The following is a 19,237-nucleotide window of genomic DNA, read 5'->3' on the forward strand; positions in this document are numbered from 1 at the left end:
AAAGTATCCAACTTGGTATCCTCAATTTGCCGGACAGATTGAAAACAATCCTATTTCTGATTTTCTGCATTGGATTGTGGTCCTTATAGTTGGGCATTGTTTGACACCTACTGTGCAATATGCTACAATGTCCATTAAAATCCTTATACAAATGATGGTTCTAATCATTCAAGTGAATCCTTTTCGTTATTTAATAGTTCTGCAAATTAATAAAACTTGTAGACCGCTGGGGAATGTCGACAGAGTGTACGACTCTGTGTTTAGCTCTAGATATGACAGGCACATGTAAATTGTCGGCTGTAGTGGATTGTTCGTATGGTGAAATATGCCACTTTGTAGTATATTTCTGTTTGGTTGATAGGTCGATTTGACATTTCATGGTTATCTGTCCATGGATGGTGGATGCTAAGGGTTTCAATCAAGGGAAGTTCTACAATACCTTTTAGGTACTATACAACTGCTTATCAATTCTTAAATGGGTTTTCAAAGTTTAAATTATTAAATGATATGACAAAAATTTATTAATTTACAATCATGGATATTGTATTTAAAAGGAATGGTAGAATTTCTCAGCAAGAGTTACAAGTAAGAACAAAAAAGGTGGCACCCAAAAAAAATGTAGCAACGAGAAATATTTGTAGTTTATTTCTGTTAGATTAAGGGGAGAATCTTAGTAATAGAGGGGAGGGAGGGAAGAAGAAAGTTTGAGAGTGCAGCAGACATTTTATGGTTGCTTGTCTATGGATAGTAGATGCTAAGGGTTCTAATTAGAGAAGAATTACAAGTAAGAATAGAAAAGGTCCCAAAAAAAAAGAGTAGCAAGAAAAATAGGTTCATCAGTTTATGTATCTAACCTCTGTTGTCTCTCATTCTATTTTCAGGGTGTAACAAGAAAAATATTGGGATTTTGATGCTTAGGAGTCCAAATCAATTGTAAGTGGAAAGGGAATAACTTCAATGATGTGATCTAATGTATAAAACAAGTATTGGCTTGGTCAAGAAGTGGTCAAATGCAAGCACAGGCTGTAATAAAGGTCGAATCAATTAGCTTAAAAAAATAGTTGTAGTAGAATGAATTGGGTCCAATTTTTTGCCCATTTGATCTTACCTTAATCGCTTGCATAAATTGAACCGATCAGGTAACTTTATTTAGAAGAATTGGTAACTCCTAAGACATATGAGATTAGGGCTGATGCTATCCTTTCTCGAACTTAATGCTTCTTTTTTTTTTTTTACTTTTTAGACCACGATTAACAATAAAAGAATTCTTAGCAGAATTAAATTGGGTTACTACATATACATTTGCTTGGATTTACATCCCATCCAAAGGACTGACTGTAAATTTTGTGTCAAATTATATAGTTAAGCACAAATAACTTCTCAATTAAGTCTGGCACAGGGTAACTCTAGAAAATTGTCAATCACTGCAATGTGGTTTTTGGTAGTGATCACCTACTATTCTTCAATTGTTTTTCTATTAGCCCAAATTGAGAAGTAAAAATATTTTTGTACCAGAATTTAGAAATCAAACTGATTTCTGGTTCAAAATTAAAGTAAAAAAATTTAATTAGCTCAATTATCTAAAGTAGATGATATCAAACAATCATACTTGATATCACATTCCCTTACCATCTTTATTTCATGGCATTCTATGTTGTTTTAAAGTAGTATGTGCGAATATTAAAAAGGAGTGTGTAACACCATTTCCTTTATTTAATTAGCTTGGGCAGCAAGGCCCCAAATTGGACGTTAATATGTCCTTTCCACACCAAGTGGTCGGGCTTTGAGGGGTAAACATTGCCCCACATGGAGAAACTGGGGAATTTACGTATGCCTATTTTGTGTTCTATACTCCAAATAATTTGTTCGAAACCATGAAATAACAAACTGTAGAAGAATAATGTCCCACTCAACTTTGGCCAAATGTGGGGACAACTCTGTCAAGGTGAAGCTCATTTCAGCCAATTTTGCCGTAAAAGTCAAGTAGTAGACTAGTAGTAGTAGGGCAATACTCGAAGACAACAAACTTTCCCATTCCCTCATTGTACCAGACGAAATCGTAGAAGACATGGTTGAATTGGGTGTAATTAGATATAGCTGTTGTATTTCGTATACAATATGATATATGCTAGCAGATACAATTGTATTCATGCATTGAATTGGTGTGTATAAATAAAATTTATAAGTATAATAAAATTATATAAAAATGCACTATACTATGTATAAAGTATGTATAAAGTACAATAATCGATTGATCAATTGCACTAAAATCCCAATCTTATCTGTTCCTGTTCCGCACTAGAGGACCAGCAACAATAGGGGAAAAAATTGGTCTCGACTGTTAGTGGTTTGTGAAAGGCAACCATAAGAAATCCATGGATGGTGAAAATCTTAAATAAACATGTACGGAAAAACTTTTGACATTATGGTGGTTGAGTTTTAAAAATTTAATTAATTTGAGAGTTTGGAACACGCTGCATTAGATGCCAAAAATTGTTGAAGTGTAAATTGCAAAACCTGATATATATGAATGTTAATTTAGTGACATTTGGTTGGTTATGAATTCCCAATTCAGTCGTTTATCATCTACAAAGTAGACTGCCTTATAATGGGCAAGGTTAAACTTCACTTGCAACATTTTTTTGGGTATAAATGAAACCTAAATGGTTTACCAATTTTGTCTCACCAAATACATTTTATTGCTATATTTGCCAATTAACAACCATAAGACGGGATAATTTACTCACATAAAGTGAAACAGATATTAAATGATTTTATTAAAATATAAGTTATTCACTACCTAACTAAATTTGATCTCAAAATTTCTTACTCACTTTATGGCAGAAATTTTAATGAAAAATAATAATATCAATCGTTTACTCAAAACAGAAGTTACAGTCCATATGCGTATTAGCATTAGTAATAGTACCGCAGAGTTACAGTCCATCAAAATGAAACCTATGGGGTGCAACATTTACATCTAAATGCCAAAGGTGTTACAGATTGATTTGCCGTAAACGATAAATTACTTGTTCAAACAAATTACGGCAAAGTAAAACATCGGAAACTCTTCACTTTTTGTTTGGCTTCCGACTGTCATTGTTTGAATGCCATTATAGCCTAAATCTTGTTTAGTCCTAATATTCTATAGTCTTGGTCTAAATATTCCATAGTCTTCTTGATTCTTGTATTGTTCTAATGGAATATGTTGACGGCAAAGAGGGTGTGGAGAATTCAAAGCAGACATTTTATATGTAAATCCGCGGTGGAAGTCTTAAAAGGCTTTTTGCATAAAGTGCTTAGTTAGGCTAATGCCATCAAATTCAGTCCCGTGATTTCAGAACATTTTGTCTGGTAATCATAAAGGCACACCTTTTAAGCAAGTTAAAAAAAGAAAAAAATGGAGGAAAAAAGGTTGATAAGTGTACCTTTAAATATTCAATTACATCTTTCTTTTTTTTTAACTAGCTATTCCTCCCCACCCCCCTCTTCCACCCCGTTTGATTTTGATTTTCATATGTTTGCTTCTTTTTTTTTTTAAGGTGTCCCGCAGGGAGTGGACCCCGCAGACTATTTCCCACCCTCCATAACTTGTTGGCAACAAAGTTCGAACCAGAGACCTAAGATTCCATCTTCAGCAACCTCAACCACCAGACCAAGCCCCGGACCACCCTCCATTTTCATATGTTTGCTTAATCCGTCAACCAGCGTAAAAGTTACTCGCATTATGATATAGAAAGCAAGGCTAGTAATAGCCTGCTAGGACCACTATATTTTGTAAAATAGTAGGAGAGGTTTTTTATTGTTTTTTAAAAAGGTTATTTTAGCCTCAGGCACCAAGTTTCTAGCGATGCAAAATCTCTCTAGTCTCTAAGTATTTTTAGTTTCTTAAGTTGATTTACTTGGTTACCACCCGTCACTTATTTGTTTTCAATCGTACAATTCAGAATCTAATAAGACAATTCCTTCGGAATTCTTCAGCCAATTATGGAGAGTTTTAGCTTTCATTTTTTCTAACAAATAATTTTTTTTTGTTAAGATATCCAAACCTTTCGATCAGACTAATCTCCTAAGATCGTGTAGAGTTTTATCTCAAAGATACACAGCAAAATAGCATAAAGAATTGATCACGGAACCTCCTTGTAAAAACCAAATTACGGAACTAGTCGAACTACCCGTAATGCTGCCCAACCAATAATTGGAGGTGTAAAACATAGAATTTAGAAAATTATACTCATTCCTTATCCAATTCCATAAGGCTTGTTAAATAAAATATGGGGAATTTCTTTTTCCAATAAAAAATTTGAAGGCTGATATATAAAGCACAAGTTTCTATCTCCATTGCAATTCAATTTCTTGGACTACCCGCATACACACTCCATAAAGGGATGATGCACAGTCCTCGTAGTTTGGTTCATGTACCTAGAGAAATTTTTTGATTGTTTAATTTTGGTACATTGCTAAGGGGTAAAAGCAAAAAGACAGAAACTTTCCATCGCAATGATACCGTCCAATTCATATGCGCAACAGAACCAATTCTTTCTTGGTAAACATTACTTACAGCATACATGTAAAAACACCTGCATAGGTGAAATATTTCTGACTAGAATTGTACAAGACAAGGATGATTAGGGCCTCAATTGCTGAGTTTCAAATCAGCATACACAAGAAAGAGTACAGGTTCCTAACCATCAGCCACGCGGGCGATGGCCAGGGGGGCAAAGGGGGCCTTGGCCTCTCTTGGCTGGTTAGGGATCAAACCTGACCACTTAAATTTGGATAGGGAGGGGAACAAGAGAGGGGAGAAGACTATTGAAAATAAAAAAAAAAAGAGGAGTTGCTTGGACATCTTATCAATTTGCAATGGATTTACTTCTCCAACACCCCAATAACTCGGAACTCATATAATCATCACTCTACTTTCAAGTAAAGAATTCCTATGTTCTTAGACATCTTCAACCATTTAGTACCTCAAGAAAGAAAAAAAAAAAAAAAAGAGGCATTCTTTTCTTCTAAACTGAGAAATTGAACACATGGAAGAAAAGCCACTGATTTTGATCAAAATCCAGCATTCAAGAATATCCAAAATTTTCTTCTAAAGCCACTGAAGAAAAGAAAGGCATTCTTTTCTTCTAAACTGGTTTTGATCAAAATGCAGAATTCAAGAATATCCAAATTTTAGCATTGATGCAGAGATTCTTTATTCCCATAAGAGTGACCCATTTCATCACCACGCGCCTTGCAAACGCGTTTAAAATACACTCATTAACACATAATAAAATCTATAATCATCATCATTATGTTCGTATAACAACTAACATCTATCTTGATTAACGCCGACTTTTAAGTCCTATTCCTTATTTTATATACAGACAATCTTAAAATTAAAATGACAAAAGTAGTAAAATAATAAAGAGATAATCACTGTCTAAAATCTAGCTAACTCTTTACACGTGCGTCAGAACTCCGTTAATGAAACGTTATGTCGGCATTCATCAAGTGACGGCGACCATGACGGTGACGGTGGAACCTTCAACTTCTGGAAATAATCTCTTATATCAGTTCCACCCTTACTCAGCTCTGTCAATTCCGTCTCGTCTCTGTACGGCAGAAACGGCGGCCTTAAAACCTCCGTTATCAAATCCCACCTCAGCCCTCTGAAGTACTCGTGCTCTTTAATCTCTGACGCGCCTCTCTGGTACCCCAGTCGGCGCGTGGGGTCCTTCTCCAGCAACTTACCAATCAAGTCCGTCAATGAGTTAGGCTTTCCGATAAACTCCGGCTGCATCATGAGAACTTTCCAAAAGGTTTCATTTCGATTTTTCCCTCGAAACGGCGTAGTCCCATACAGCATTTCGTAACAAAGAACTCCCAAAGCCCACCAGTCCACAGCAAATTCATGTCCATCTCCACGTATGATTTCCGGCGCAACGTACTCTTCCGTGCCAACGAACGAATTCGTACGTTCAGCTGAAAGATTAGGGTTTCTTCTGCTCACGGGCGAAACACGTGCACTTTTCGCTTTCTTCAACCCCTTGTTGCTCCCAAGCGCTTTGTTTTTCTCCATCTTGAGAGTAATAAAGCGCGTGAGATTCCTCCGATGGCGGTGGTGTTGTTTTCGGATATTGGCCGATGGCTCCCCTTCAGGGTCGGAGGTGAACAGTAGGGTTTCCATTTTCTTGGGTGACAAGGTACGTGAAAGATCGAAATCCGTCAAGGTTAGATGACCAGAATGTTGGATCAATATGTTCTCCGGTTTCAAGTCTCTATACACAATGCCCATGCTGTGGAGCTTTTCCAGGGCACAGATGATTTCAGCCAGGTAGAAACGGATCACAGCCAGCGAAAAGACATGGTCGAATTGGCGGAAGCGGAGGACATTGAGGTCCCCCCCGGGGCAATAAGGGGTGGCCCAACAAAGATAATCGTCTGTCTCGAATGTTCCAAGGAGGTTGGGGAGGAAGGAATGGAGAGATGGCTGCTGTTTGAGGCGATTAAGGATAGAGATTTCCCGCCGGGCACGGCTTTCGGCATTGGGCTTCATGGATAAGGAGGATTTTTCCACGACTTTGAGAGCAAAAGGGCAGCGGGCAGCAGGATCATTTGATTTGTGATGAACGAGAAAGACTGTTCCCGTGGCTCCTTTGCCTAGTACTTTGATGGCTTTCAGGTTTTCTAGCTCTTGTTCAGGCCACGTGGTGGCATTGTTATCCATTTTTTCCTTGGGCGGGAGCGGAGGGAGGGAGAGGCGGGGAGAATGATGGGTTACGGATAGAGAAGCTATATATAGGAAATGAGATTGCGGTGGGATTTGGGGAGGGGGAGAGGGGGCGGAGCCGCGGAGGGGGACTGGAGGGATGAGTTGTCTATTCCCTTGGGAATTTGCTTTGGCTTTTATGAGCTATATTCAGGTGACAAGTAGGTGCGTACAGATAAAAGTAGCTTTTGCAAAGGAATGAAATTCAATTTCAACCTTATTTGTTGTGACTTAAGTTTTTTAATTTTTCTGTTGAGGAAATGGTTTCTGAGTAATTTAGCACTAGAAGTTTATCCTTGACACTGCACAAAACGTCATAAGGTAGATACTTGTACGGACTTTAACCTTTGTAAGTTTTCCATGTTGGCCCTTCAAAAAAATTTTTTTTGGTGTCACTTAGACGTGTAACTAGGGGTGGCAATTCGGGTCCAAATCAGGTTGGCGGGTCGGGTTCGGGTCAACCCGTCAGAAAATCTGTTGACCCGAACCCGATCCGTCAACCCGTGACGGGTCAGGTATGTTAACCCGAACCCGAAAATTTCAGGTTGACGGGTTGGCGGGTCGACCCGAAATGACCCGAAACTTAATTTTAATTTATTAATTTATCACTATAATTTCTAATAAAATCAATTTCTCACAAAACTAATTACATAATCAAGTAATAAAAATTTAAATAAATAATTCCAAACCAAATCTAAAATAAATTAAACACCATAAAAGTGTTTTATCCCAAACAAAATATAAAATAAATTAAAACAGTATAAAAGTAAAAAATAATATAATATATTATTTGTCCAAATATAATAATTTCAACTTCACACAAATTAAATAAATTCATTTAGGATTAAGTAATTAATGCCTTTGAAAAAAAGAATAACTTAGTTTAATTAGATAGAATTATTTTTATATTTATTAAATTATTTTTTAATTCGTAAACGGGTCATATCAGGTCACCACGGGTTGACCCGAAATCGACCTGTTTTCTTTTCGGGTTCATCGGGTCCAACCCGATTCTAACCTGAATTCCCGAAACCTCAACCCAAACCTATTAATTTCGTGTTAGGTTCGTGTCGTGTTTTCAGGTCGTGTTAAAAATTGCCACCCCTACATGTAACTTAAAGGTCAATGCTGAAGGGGAGTGTAAATTGTAAATAAAAGCCAAAACTGCCTGTCAATTAACAAAGGAATTTTAATACTTTGTCCCCTGGCGTTTAGTGCATTTGTTACTTTAATTAGTCCTTTTTTGGTTTGTTGAAGTTAAGAAAGTTTTAGGTAAAAATAAGAAATGTTATTGGGAACTTTCAAAAACAAAATCAATACGTGATTAGAATCCTTGCATCATGAGATACCATTTGATGCAAAAAATGTCAAAATTAAAATTGACTTTGACTATTAGCCTTTTTCTGTGATTCTCTCAAATTGTTTAGCAATAGCCCGATTTATGTGATTGTAGTGTTTATTTATGTCCTTGTGCGAAAACGATACTCTGGTGATGCCTTTATTCAAAAATCGTGATACAATACATTACCCAAACTTTTTGTTTAAATCATGGTAATATATTACTAATTTCTTGATCAATTTTTTAATTTCCTGTTTTACTCGTCAAGAGGATCATTTGGTAATAATTTGTACAATTTCGTATTAGTTTCAGTAAGAGAAGAAAAATAGAAAATAATGAAAGAAAAAGTGAAGAAGAATCAAACGGAATAAAGTGCTGAATGCATTAAACGTTAAAAGAAGTGTAAAAGTTGTACTTTGAATTCAATTTCGAATCAATTCATATTGATTGTTTGCCCCTGTGTATTGTTGTTAGCAAATATTATTATTTTTTTATTTTGTTGATCTTCCCTATTTATTCTCATAGAGATCTGGCCGCTTTTTTTTTTTATTTCAAGGAAAATATTAAAAAGGGCGTCAAGTGACTAAAAAAATTAATGTTAGGCACTATAACAATAGAGGTATTAAAGATTAAGGAGATAAACTGTTAAAAACATTTCACGCTAAATAAATAAAAGCACAATATGACAAAATCTGAGCAGTCAAATAATTCCGCATGTGATCTAAGAATGATCACAAGCTCAAAACCGACGTTTGCCTATTATACTACAAAAGCTTTTGTACACTTTCGATTAGTACATTTTTAGAACTGTTGCCGCTTTGACAAAGGAAACGAACCCCGAAAAAAAAAACTCTTCTACAGTTTATTCTGCTGCTATATTTGAATTCTTCTCTTTTGGTCATCGAAAATCATGCTATGGACGAGGCTCAAACACATATTTATACATTAAAAAACAGCTAATAATAAAATTAGATAAAAAAAATGAAAAAGAGAATGATTGAACGTGCTTATCGTCTCCAATCGGATCCAATTTTGATTCAATTGCAATAAATTACTTACAAAGACAAAAACAATTATTAGTTCTGATGAATGAACAGGAATAGTTAAGAAGGTACAAAGAGGATGTGTCGTTTAGAAGGTGAGCCAGGCCATGTGCTTGTGTCTAACTGCTGCAGATATAGAAGTATTTGTTGTATAGTGTTAAATTGGCTAATCATTCAATCATTATCTGGAAGAGATTTGGATGGTTATGCCGCACCATCTTTCAAGGGCTACTTCCCAACAAATTCTGAATTTGATATGCATATTGTCTCGCATTTTTTATACGTGCATGTGAATATGTTGATTTTTTCCTTCAAAAAAAATATGTTGATTTTTATATATAATTTTCTAAAGTTTCACAAGCGCCAAGAGTGACGGGCACCTCTTCGGTACTCATGTAAATGTAAATATGGCTCCATTTGACAAATAAGTTTTTTGAATAGTTATCTAAAACTTTTTTGTAATTTACTTGTAGAAGCTGTAAAACAAATTTTTTAAATGAAAAACTTTTTTTTTCTTTTTCTGTTTTCCATTCATTCTTTTTTCTTTTCTTTCCTCTCTTCTTCTCTTGTTCCCCTTCCTTGCCACCTCTCCCTTCTAGCTACCGAAACAAGCATTAGCGGAAACAAATTTTTTTTTTTTTTTGCTTTTTCTCTCCCCCTCTTCTCCCTCTTCTTCTCCCCCTTTCCTCCATTCTCCTCCCCTTCCCCCTCCCTCTCTCCCTCCCCCACAACCTCTCCCTCCTAGCCGCTAGAACAAGCATCAGCAGATGCAATTTTTTTTTTCCCTTTTTCTCTCCTCCTCTCCTCCGTTCCACCGAAACAAGCATCAGCAAGTGCAAAAACAAATTTTTATTTTTTCTCTCACCGTCTTCTCCCTCTCCCCCCTCTCCTTCTCTCCTCTCCCCTCCCTCCTCTGCCACCCTTCCCCTCCCCCTAGCTACGATCTAGTGGCGGGCAGAAAGAGGGGAGAAAGGTGACAGGGGAGAGAGGAGGAAGGAAGAAGTAGAGGGAGAGAGGAGGAGGCAAGAATTTGAGGGAGAGGGAGAAGAGTAGAAAAAATAAAGAGGTGGCCGGCACTGGCATCGGCATCAGAATCGGGACTGTCCAACGGCAGAGGTGGTGGTGGGTTGAGGTGGAAGAAGAAAGGAGGAAGGGAAAATTTTTTTTTTTTTTTTTTTTGTATTTTGGATATTTTGAAGTGTGTAGTTTAAAAATTTTGAGAAGTTTTTTGAAATTATTGTAGATAAAGTTGTTAAAAAACTAGTAGAAGACAAATTTGACAAAAACTCACTTTGCCAAGCAGGGCCTATGTTGTGTTTTGTGCGTTACGTATGTGGGATAAGGAGCCTCTACAATTACTCTTGTAAATATGTTTTGTTTTTTGTACACTTTAATGTTAATGTTTATATTTGCTATTCTAATGTTTATTACATTGTTTGGTACTATCGGAAAACATTTTCCTAATCACTACTACTGGTATTGGATATATTCATAAAAAGTCCTTTCTTCTCTCTAAAAATTCTCTTCCTTTTCTCTTAGGCTTCATTTGGGAGTGAATGATTTGGATAGAAAAGAAGGGAAAAGAAGAGAAAGACTGATTTTCCTTTGTTTGATAGTTTTAAGTAGGAAAGAAAAGAAAGGAAATGGGAGGATGAATAGTGACAAAAATGTTTCCTCCCAAATTGGAAAGAAATGGAGAGAAAGTTTGGAGAAAGCTTGTTAATTTTTCTAAAATGCCTATTTTGTCCTTAAAAATGTCTTGAACAAATATTTAATGACTTCCATATCCAAAATCATTCCATTAATTCTCAAAACTCCCAAACAACAAAACAATCTCTTCTCTTCTCATCTCTTCTCTCATAACTTAAGCTTTCCCTTCTTTTCTTTTCTATCCTAAACTCCCAAACTAAGCCAAGAAGCTCGCTGGTCAAAATGCCTTCCAACTCTTCCACGACAGAGATCAGAGATTTTTCTAATCTTTCCCCGTATGAGGAGCCTCTCTTTAGTTTCTTTTTATTTATGTAAATAAAGTTTCTTTTAGAGCTTTTTAGTGAGAATTTTTTCACTTATAGTGTTACCTAGTGTGAATTTTCTACTCTTATAGATTTTTTTTAGTAAGAGTTTTCTTTTGTTCTAAGATATCTAGTGAGAGTTTTGAGTAGTTTAATAGTTTTCATTTTTTCAAAGTATTTTTTTTAGATTTAGATTAACATATATGAAATTTCTTGGGTCTGTTCGACCGATCTCAGTATAATATCTGAACTTGAAATAATTAATCAATAGATCTGGTGATTCGAAACATGTATAGATATTTTTGGGATTACAATTATTTTATCTTAATTTTTATTTACTTTTCAGATATATTATATCCATTATTCTCAAATCTGTTATTTAATATCCATGTATAGTTAATGATATAACTTATGCCAGTAGTGCAGATTTTAAAGAAATTATAATATTTTATCAAAAATAATTCTAACGGTTGATTTCAAAAACTTGACAATCCATCTGTTTTTGTGTACAAAGACTAATTCAACTTGATAAAATTGTTTATGATGATATTCCGTTGGCATTGGCCGGCAGACGGCTACCTAGATTCTTAGAATTATATCACTTTCGTCTCCAGTGAAGGGAGGGTCAGAGGTGAAATTCCAAATAATGGACATGAGATTAGGCCAATACTGCTGTTTGAAGCTATATAAAGTTGATCGTAAAATTTAGATATATGTTCATGAGTTGGGATTATCCATCTCTGTCCTTATAAAGAGAAAAAAACTAAAATGAAAACCTTTTTGGCTGGAAGTACAAGCAATAATACAAGACTAAGCCTAACTATCACAATTAATACCAAGTGACAACCAAGAAGACTAATCAAAGTGGATTCTTGATAAAATTTGTTTTCATTGCTATGGCCTTTTTTAGATTTTACTTAAACTAACTGGCTACAAATTTAATCAATTGGCTTTTGTGCGTCACACTTTGCAAGTTGATGTATGATTCAAAACTTCTTGTCATTCTCAAAGAGTACTTATTCCCTTGTTCAATATTTACATTAAAGGAAAAAAAAAGAGCTTATTGGAAAAGTAATTAAAGCTGAAATACTTGATGGCTGAGTTAGTACAGTAATAGATCATATTCCCACATTGATGCTTAATGTTAGTAGCTATCATCAGGTCACTGGTGAACGTGTTGTCATGAGTGCGATATAATGTAGTCTCAGAGTACTCAATTTCAACTCCACCACTTAGACACGTACGACATTTCTTTATAGAATAGAAAATTACATAAATTGTTGCATGCAGACTCCCATTCAACATGTCTAATTGTCTATAAAACAAAAAGTTTAAAGTACACACACACACATGTTATTTTTAAATAATTTTTTACACTTTTTTTTAGTGTTAGTGGGAGGGTTCAAAATCGAAACCTTTCTCGAAAATACAAGCAATTATCTCCATCAAACTTCATAGCTGAATTATTTCTAGAACTAGATTTAGAATGTTAATTATGACTTGCATAGATGCATAACAAATTTATAATCCACACTAGTGAAATTCGAATCTAATATCTTTTTTTCTTTTTGTGTTGAGACTTCCATAATATTCCTCAATGTCATTTTCTATTAGATCAACATGTAAATTAATTGGCTTAAAAATGAATTATTTCAGTGCATATTTACATATTTTAATTTTTTTTTACGCTACAGGTTTTCAATTTGATCTAAACTAATTGAATTTTCTTCTGAATAAAACTCGGCATCAGATAATGTCCAACAGAGGCTTCCAAGTTTTTTCTTTAAATTGAGGCTTCCAAGGTTGAGGCGCTGCTCATTTCAATTTATATATCTGATTACGAAATTTTCATTCTATCTGATTTATGTAACCTATGGCTTTTCAAGCTAATTTTGGCGAGTTCCTGGGCATGTGTACTGCTCATCTAATAGCTGATGTATACTGGCAAACGGTTTTATGATGTGAATGAACTTTCTTAATAAAGTCCACTTTCTCTTTGAAAAAAAAAGGAGTCCACTTTCTTGAAAAGGCACAATTTTATTAAAAAAATGTTTATCCTAATATAGAATATCGTTTTTGGTTCACATATTTCATTGTCCAAAAGCAGTAATGGACACAGATACTACATACAAATGGAGACTTATACATCAAGTTCACCTTTTATTAATTAGGTGTTCTTATTATTTTATTTTATTTTATTGCAATGCAACATGAATTGCAATACATGTAGCAAAACAAACCACTTTTTACAAGTGTATTTTGGATATAGTATTATTTAAAATAATTAATATTTTTTGAAATGTTATGTATGTTAGATAAAAAGGCGGTTAGAAATATAAAAAGATGAATTAAAGAATATATTTATAATGTAAGTAAATAATATTAAAATAATTTTATATCCAAATACAGCCAGTATAAAGTCCCATATATAAGCATCATATTAGCCTATAATAGGGTAGTTTGTTGGCTTAATTACTTGCCCATGTTTTCGCCACAGTGAAATGAGGAGGAACACACGTGTAAGAAGCTAACAAACCATATGGTACAGACAAAATAAAGGTCACACGGACGAAAATCACATGGGGCTTCCATAATCTAAGGGGACTGCACGCGTGCCCTCGGGATTTGAATTTATGGTGCTTCGTTGGAATTGTTCTTGTTTAGCTTGTGAATTTTTCTTTTGTCTGATTTTATATTAAATGTCGCTATAGGCTAATTTCTTTAATTTCTAGTTGGTGACAAACTACTTTGTATATGAGCAAACCATTGGTGATATATTTCTCATCTTCGAAGTATTTAAAGCAACCAATATTAAGGATAGCAGTGAGCACCCGCCCCGCAGGGGCTAATGGGGCGGGGGGCGGGGCGCTTAGAATTGGGGTCGGGGCGCAACGGATCTTCTGTCCCACACCTCGTGCCATTCTGTATTTCATTTTTTATTATATTACTATTTCTCTTACATAAACACCATGTTTTAGTTCTTTTTTGTTTCTTACATAAAACATGGTGTTTATGTAGGAGAAACAGTAATATAATAAAAAATGGGACAAAGAATGACACAGGGTGTGGGACAGAAGATCCGTTGCGGGCAGGGGGTGGGGAGTGTACCTCCGCCTCATCCCCCGCCCCGCCACCCGCTTTAAAAAATTAAATATATAAAATATATATGTATGTATATAATTATATATAATATATAATTCAATTAGTTACAAACTTATGATAATGATATTATTAGTTTTATGTATTATATAATGTATATTAGTATATGAAATATAATTGATATTATCAATTATACTAATAATTATATATATGTACTAATACAAATTATTAATTGGTTATACTAAATTTAATAATACATTTATACTAAATCCCTAATTACACTTAATACAATAACATTTTTTTCTCAAAAAAAAAAAGCATAGGCACAATAATGAATTAGTAATTGTATTTGTGTCAAAAGTGAAAACTTGACTACTTTAGTTGTATTTATTTCATCATGTTGGATTGTATTCAAATAACTTTTGTTTGATTGTTTTTATAAGTTTCAATTGTGAAATTACAATGAATAATAATTTAGTGATGTGTTAATATTTTAGTACTTGATTATTTGCTAAAATTTAACTATAATAAAATTATATAACAAATTTTTATTAGCCCCATAGAGGCACCCGCTAGGGAAGCGGGGGCGGGGGGAATTTGTAGGCAGCTCCCCCGTCCCCCGCCCCGTTGCCATCCTTAGCAACCATGTGTCCTGCGCCAGCAGAAAGAATATAGACAAAGCACATTCATGATTTCGAGTTTACTTAGTGATTCTAAAAGTGCAATATGTCAAAACGATAGATATAAATATAAAAAATTTAAAAAATTAGAAGATAGGCTATTTTTTAATTTGCATTTATTATATAAATCGTATGTCATTTAAAATAAAAATTTTTAATAATTTTATCAATAGATGAATAGTAAACACTCAATTTTTTTGGGCTCACTTGTATTATGATATTTTCTCAATTTAACTTTACATTTACCAAAAAAAACAAGCACCAAATATCACTCTTGACCAGTGAGCAATGATCATTTGTTAGACAAACCCATAATTGTAATGCACCTATTTAATGAATTATAAATATAAATAACAATTAATGTATGAGCATTTCTTTGTTATGTATGAAAGAAGTTACCAACATCAATCAAGTGATCTACAGTTCAACTTTTCTTTCAGAAAAGGAAATTAACATCAATGTGAGATCATAAATTTCTAATTTAATGCAAGGAAAAAAATTGAGATGAGCAAAAAGAAAAGAAAAAAGGATTTTCTTTAATTTGGAGCATATGAAGGACATTATAGGTGTTACCCCGGTATATTACATCGAAAAGATATAGAAAGGTTAAATTAATTGATAATAACTTGAGACTTGATATATTAATAACTTATTTTATGCATTATGGTTTCGTGATCTGTGTTCAATATTAATTAGAATAGCCTTCCGTCTTTGGTTACAATTATAGATTTTTAAATTATTTGTGAAGTGGTAAAGACTCGTTGTACGGTTTACTGGGAAACTTAAAATTTCTTTATATCAAGTGGATTTGACAATAATTTCACTTCAAAAGCTCATGCCAATTTCACACGTAAGGTAGGCATGATGTCGCTGTTCTCTAACGCAGAAACGTACGATTTGATTACGGAGTCAGTTCTATTGTTATGATAATGAAAAACTGCTTTTCTTGTCTCGATTAAACATGATTAGCTTTAATCAAAATTATTAGTAGTGGATTCTACTATCTAATAGTGTATCTGGTGATCTGCTACCATATAATTAGGTGGTGCCGGTATATCAAATCTGGATTTTATATTATATATCACCTAACTGTAGAATAGAATATAATGGTACTGCTTTGAGATTATTCTTATTCGTTTCAGGAAAAAAAAATGCTAAATCTTACTATTTAGTGATGGGCATTTCACATCTTTGAAGAATTAATACGCTACCTTCTCTCTTTGGCTTTGTGGTAGGGTAGCAACGCATCTATAGAATCTAGCACATTCATTTCCATTTTACCCAATTTGATTTTTACATGCTAATTTAAAAATGGACAAACTCTGCACCTCTAAACCTGAATTATATTCTGTTAGAAAATTGAACATTTTTGTTATTTTTACATTGACCTAAAACTTTAGCAATTCCTTCAAATAAATAACCTTTTTTTGTTTATCGGAAGCAATGGATGAACTAGGTTAATGCTTTCTTTTCCTTTTACCCTCCCTACAATCCATATTTCTTGTCATATCTTAGCGATATTTAGCTCTTATATTCCTCCATTTAATTCCTTAATTTGAATTATTTTTAAAAAAAGCCTCACTTTTCAGTGATTGGTTGTGTTAGACTTCTATGGACGCATAAAATGCTAGACTTGGACGTTAAATTCTTTGAACTTCTCCAGGTTCAACAATTACTGGTACTCCAAAACAATTACTTGTACTGCAATAATGATCTAACCACATATTATCCAAAATGCAAAAAGGAATATCTGATCTAGTCCTGAAAGTTTGGAATGGCAAAATCATGGTTTTCACTTAAAGGTAAAACGTGGGGTAATGTTAAACAAAAAATCAGTTTCAAAGCGCATTGAAAATTCTGTTATTTAATCTACTTTCAGAAGAATGACATTATCAATGTGAAATTTGAGTATACTGCTATGTCAAGGCCTCTGGAAATTGCTTTGTCTGAATGATTGTATGTCTAAATATTCATTTTCCTGTTCCTTTTTTTTTTGGTCCTTTCCCTTTTCCAAAAATTATTAAAAATGAAGAGAAAGGTAAATTCTAGACATAGCAAATATATTTAGCAGTGGAAAAGACTACTCTTTTGTGGATGATGTGTAATTGAAAAGAAAATCATAAAGACATTTAAAGGCATTAAATATCATGCGTACCGAATGGAGTGAAACAGAACAGGTGTGTATGAATGCTTAGATAGTTTTTTTTTTTTTTGAACATGCATATTTACAGATCTCATGTATATCTTTTTCAGTTTTTTTCATCATTCCGCTTGAAATCAATGTTAAAAAAATGATTAAAAAAAAAAGTAGCGAAGGCAGAGATCCAAATTAGCCCTTCTCTTGCTCCTTGGTGAAAGGAAAGGAAATGAAGTGGGATTTATGAAAAGTTGGCTAGTTGGGAAAAAGAACTTTGGAAGGTTCCTAACCTATAAATCTAGACCTATAAGCCTAAGGTCATTCCAAAGTTAGTCTACCCCGAATATTTTATGGCTTATGGCTTTTTCTTCGTCTGCTTTGTCCATTAAATGATTCCATTTACTCGATCAGGTCAATCCAAGAAAAGGAAAGGTTGCATGGCATTTCTTAGATGGTTCATTTGATTCTTCTTCTTTTTTTTTTTTCCAAACGATAACATTGCATTAAACATAACCGGATACAAAGTCAGAGCAACTGCTCCTGTAAATCAGCCTGAGCTAACTCAAGCAACCACGCTGGGAAGCTAAGCTTCCATTCAGCTACATCAATCAGTGTTATAGCAAACTTTGCTAAATAGTGACTTACATAGTTGTTGCTCCTTCTAGTATAGGAACAGCAACATTTATCAAAATCTTTCATCAGCCTCCAAATATCCAACTGAATTGTGGCTATGCTGACTTCCTCCTCCCTTGCATTGATTTTGTCCACTACTAGCTTACAATCCGATTCCAGCTCCACTTTTCTCGATCCCATTCGTTTAGCTATTACCATAGCTTCTCTTATTGCCAGAGCTTCCTCCACCTGTGCCTCAGCACAGCCTTCATTTGGCCTCGCGCATGAACCTACCAATTCCCCTAAGTTGTTCCTGGCCACTACAGCCCACCCTGCCTTGTTACGCTTTTGGTCCAAAGCTGCATCAGTGTTGAGCTTGATCCAGCCAGCTTGCGGTGCATCCCATCTCCTGCTCTCCAACTGCCAGATTGTCATGTTTTGCTCCCCCCCTTATGCCAGTTGAAACTCATTCCATTCCATTAGTGCCTTGTTAGTCACCACCATAGGCTCACTGCTCCTGTTGTTGAACTGCTTATTATTCCTGGATTTCCAAATCTGCCACAAGATGTTTATCGTGAGAGTTATGTGTTCCCTTCCTCTCTCTCGAGCCACAGCCCCCCTAAGTTCTTCCCACCAATGCCAAAAATTATTCCTAAACTCCTCCAATCCATCCCACCTCAATGGTGCCACCTTCTAGATTGCTCTAGCATTACAGCACAGAAAAAACATATGCTCTAATGTCTCAGAGCTGTCTCCATAGCACTTGCACACATGATCCCCCTTACCACACTTTCCCTTCACCACTGTATTAGTTGGCAATATTCCTTGCAAACATTTCCAGATGAAGTGTTTGAGTTTATTTGGCATGCTCAAGCCCTACAGAAAACTCCAGTTTTGAGACTTGATCATCCTACTATTACTTGGTTCTGAAGTTCCTCCATGCTGACACTGTCTTCTCTTCATTTCCTTGATTAGTTTATAACCAGTCTTGATGGAATACACACCAGAACTTGATTTTGCCCAATAGATCCTATCCATTACCTTCCCCAAGCTCAATGGTATCTTTAGTATCTGCAGCCTGTCCTTCTCCTCAAATTCCTGCCTCAGCAATTCTCCATCCCACTTGCCATCCTTGATCAACTCATTAACCCTCTGAATCTTGCTATCAACCTTCCTCTGAGATCTTATCTTCCCATCCTCTACCCCTGGCAATCACCTATCTTCCCAGATTTTAATAGATTCCCCATCTCCCACCCTCCTTCTTAGTCCTTCCTCCAGCACTTCTCTGGCACTCAGTAGACTCTTCCAGCACCATGAATCTGAGCCTTTTGGTTGTACATCCCATATGGATTTCCCACCAAAGTACTTCGCTTTCATAACTCTACTCATCAGCAAATTAGGCTGCATCAAAATTCTCCATATGTGACAGCTCCACTTTCCCCAAAGGCGAACCAAAGGGTTTAGCGGACCGCCTGCCCAACTCTCGCCAGGACTCACTCGCTCACCACAGTCCTCGAATCAAATACATCCCATAACACAGGGTACAACCTCAATAATA

At 35.1% G+C, this 19,237-nt stretch overlaps 2 protein-coding genes across 2 annotated transcripts; both read right to left on the reverse strand.

Annotated features, from left to right (window-relative positions):
* Positions 1 to 5,168: 5,168 nt before the first annotated feature.
* LOC113701174 (serine/threonine-protein kinase UCNL-like) lies at positions 5,169 to 6,887 on the reverse strand. The gene has a single exon (XM_027221705.2). It carries the CDS (start codon positions 6,713 to 6,715, stop codon positions 5,459 to 5,461), a length of 1,257 nt encoding a protein of 418 aa, XP_027077506.1. The 5' UTR covers positions 6,716 to 6,887; the 3' UTR covers positions 5,169 to 5,458.
* A 10,705-nt stretch (positions 6,888 to 17,592) lies between these two features.
* LOC140016226 (uncharacterized) lies at positions 17,593 to 18,114 on the reverse strand. The gene has a single exon (XM_072069697.1). It carries the CDS (start codon positions 18,112 to 18,114, stop codon positions 17,593 to 17,595), a length of 522 nt encoding a protein of 173 aa, XP_071925798.1.
* Between the last annotated feature and the right edge of the window lie 1,123 nt (positions 18,115 to 19,237).

This window comes from Coffea arabica, chromosome 1e (assembly GCF_036785885.1).
Source record: "Coffea arabica cultivar ET-39 chromosome 1e, Coffea Arabica ET-39 HiFi, whole genome shotgun sequence".
Taxonomy (NCBI): domain Eukaryota; kingdom Viridiplantae; phylum Streptophyta; class Magnoliopsida; order Gentianales; family Rubiaceae; genus Coffea; species Coffea arabica.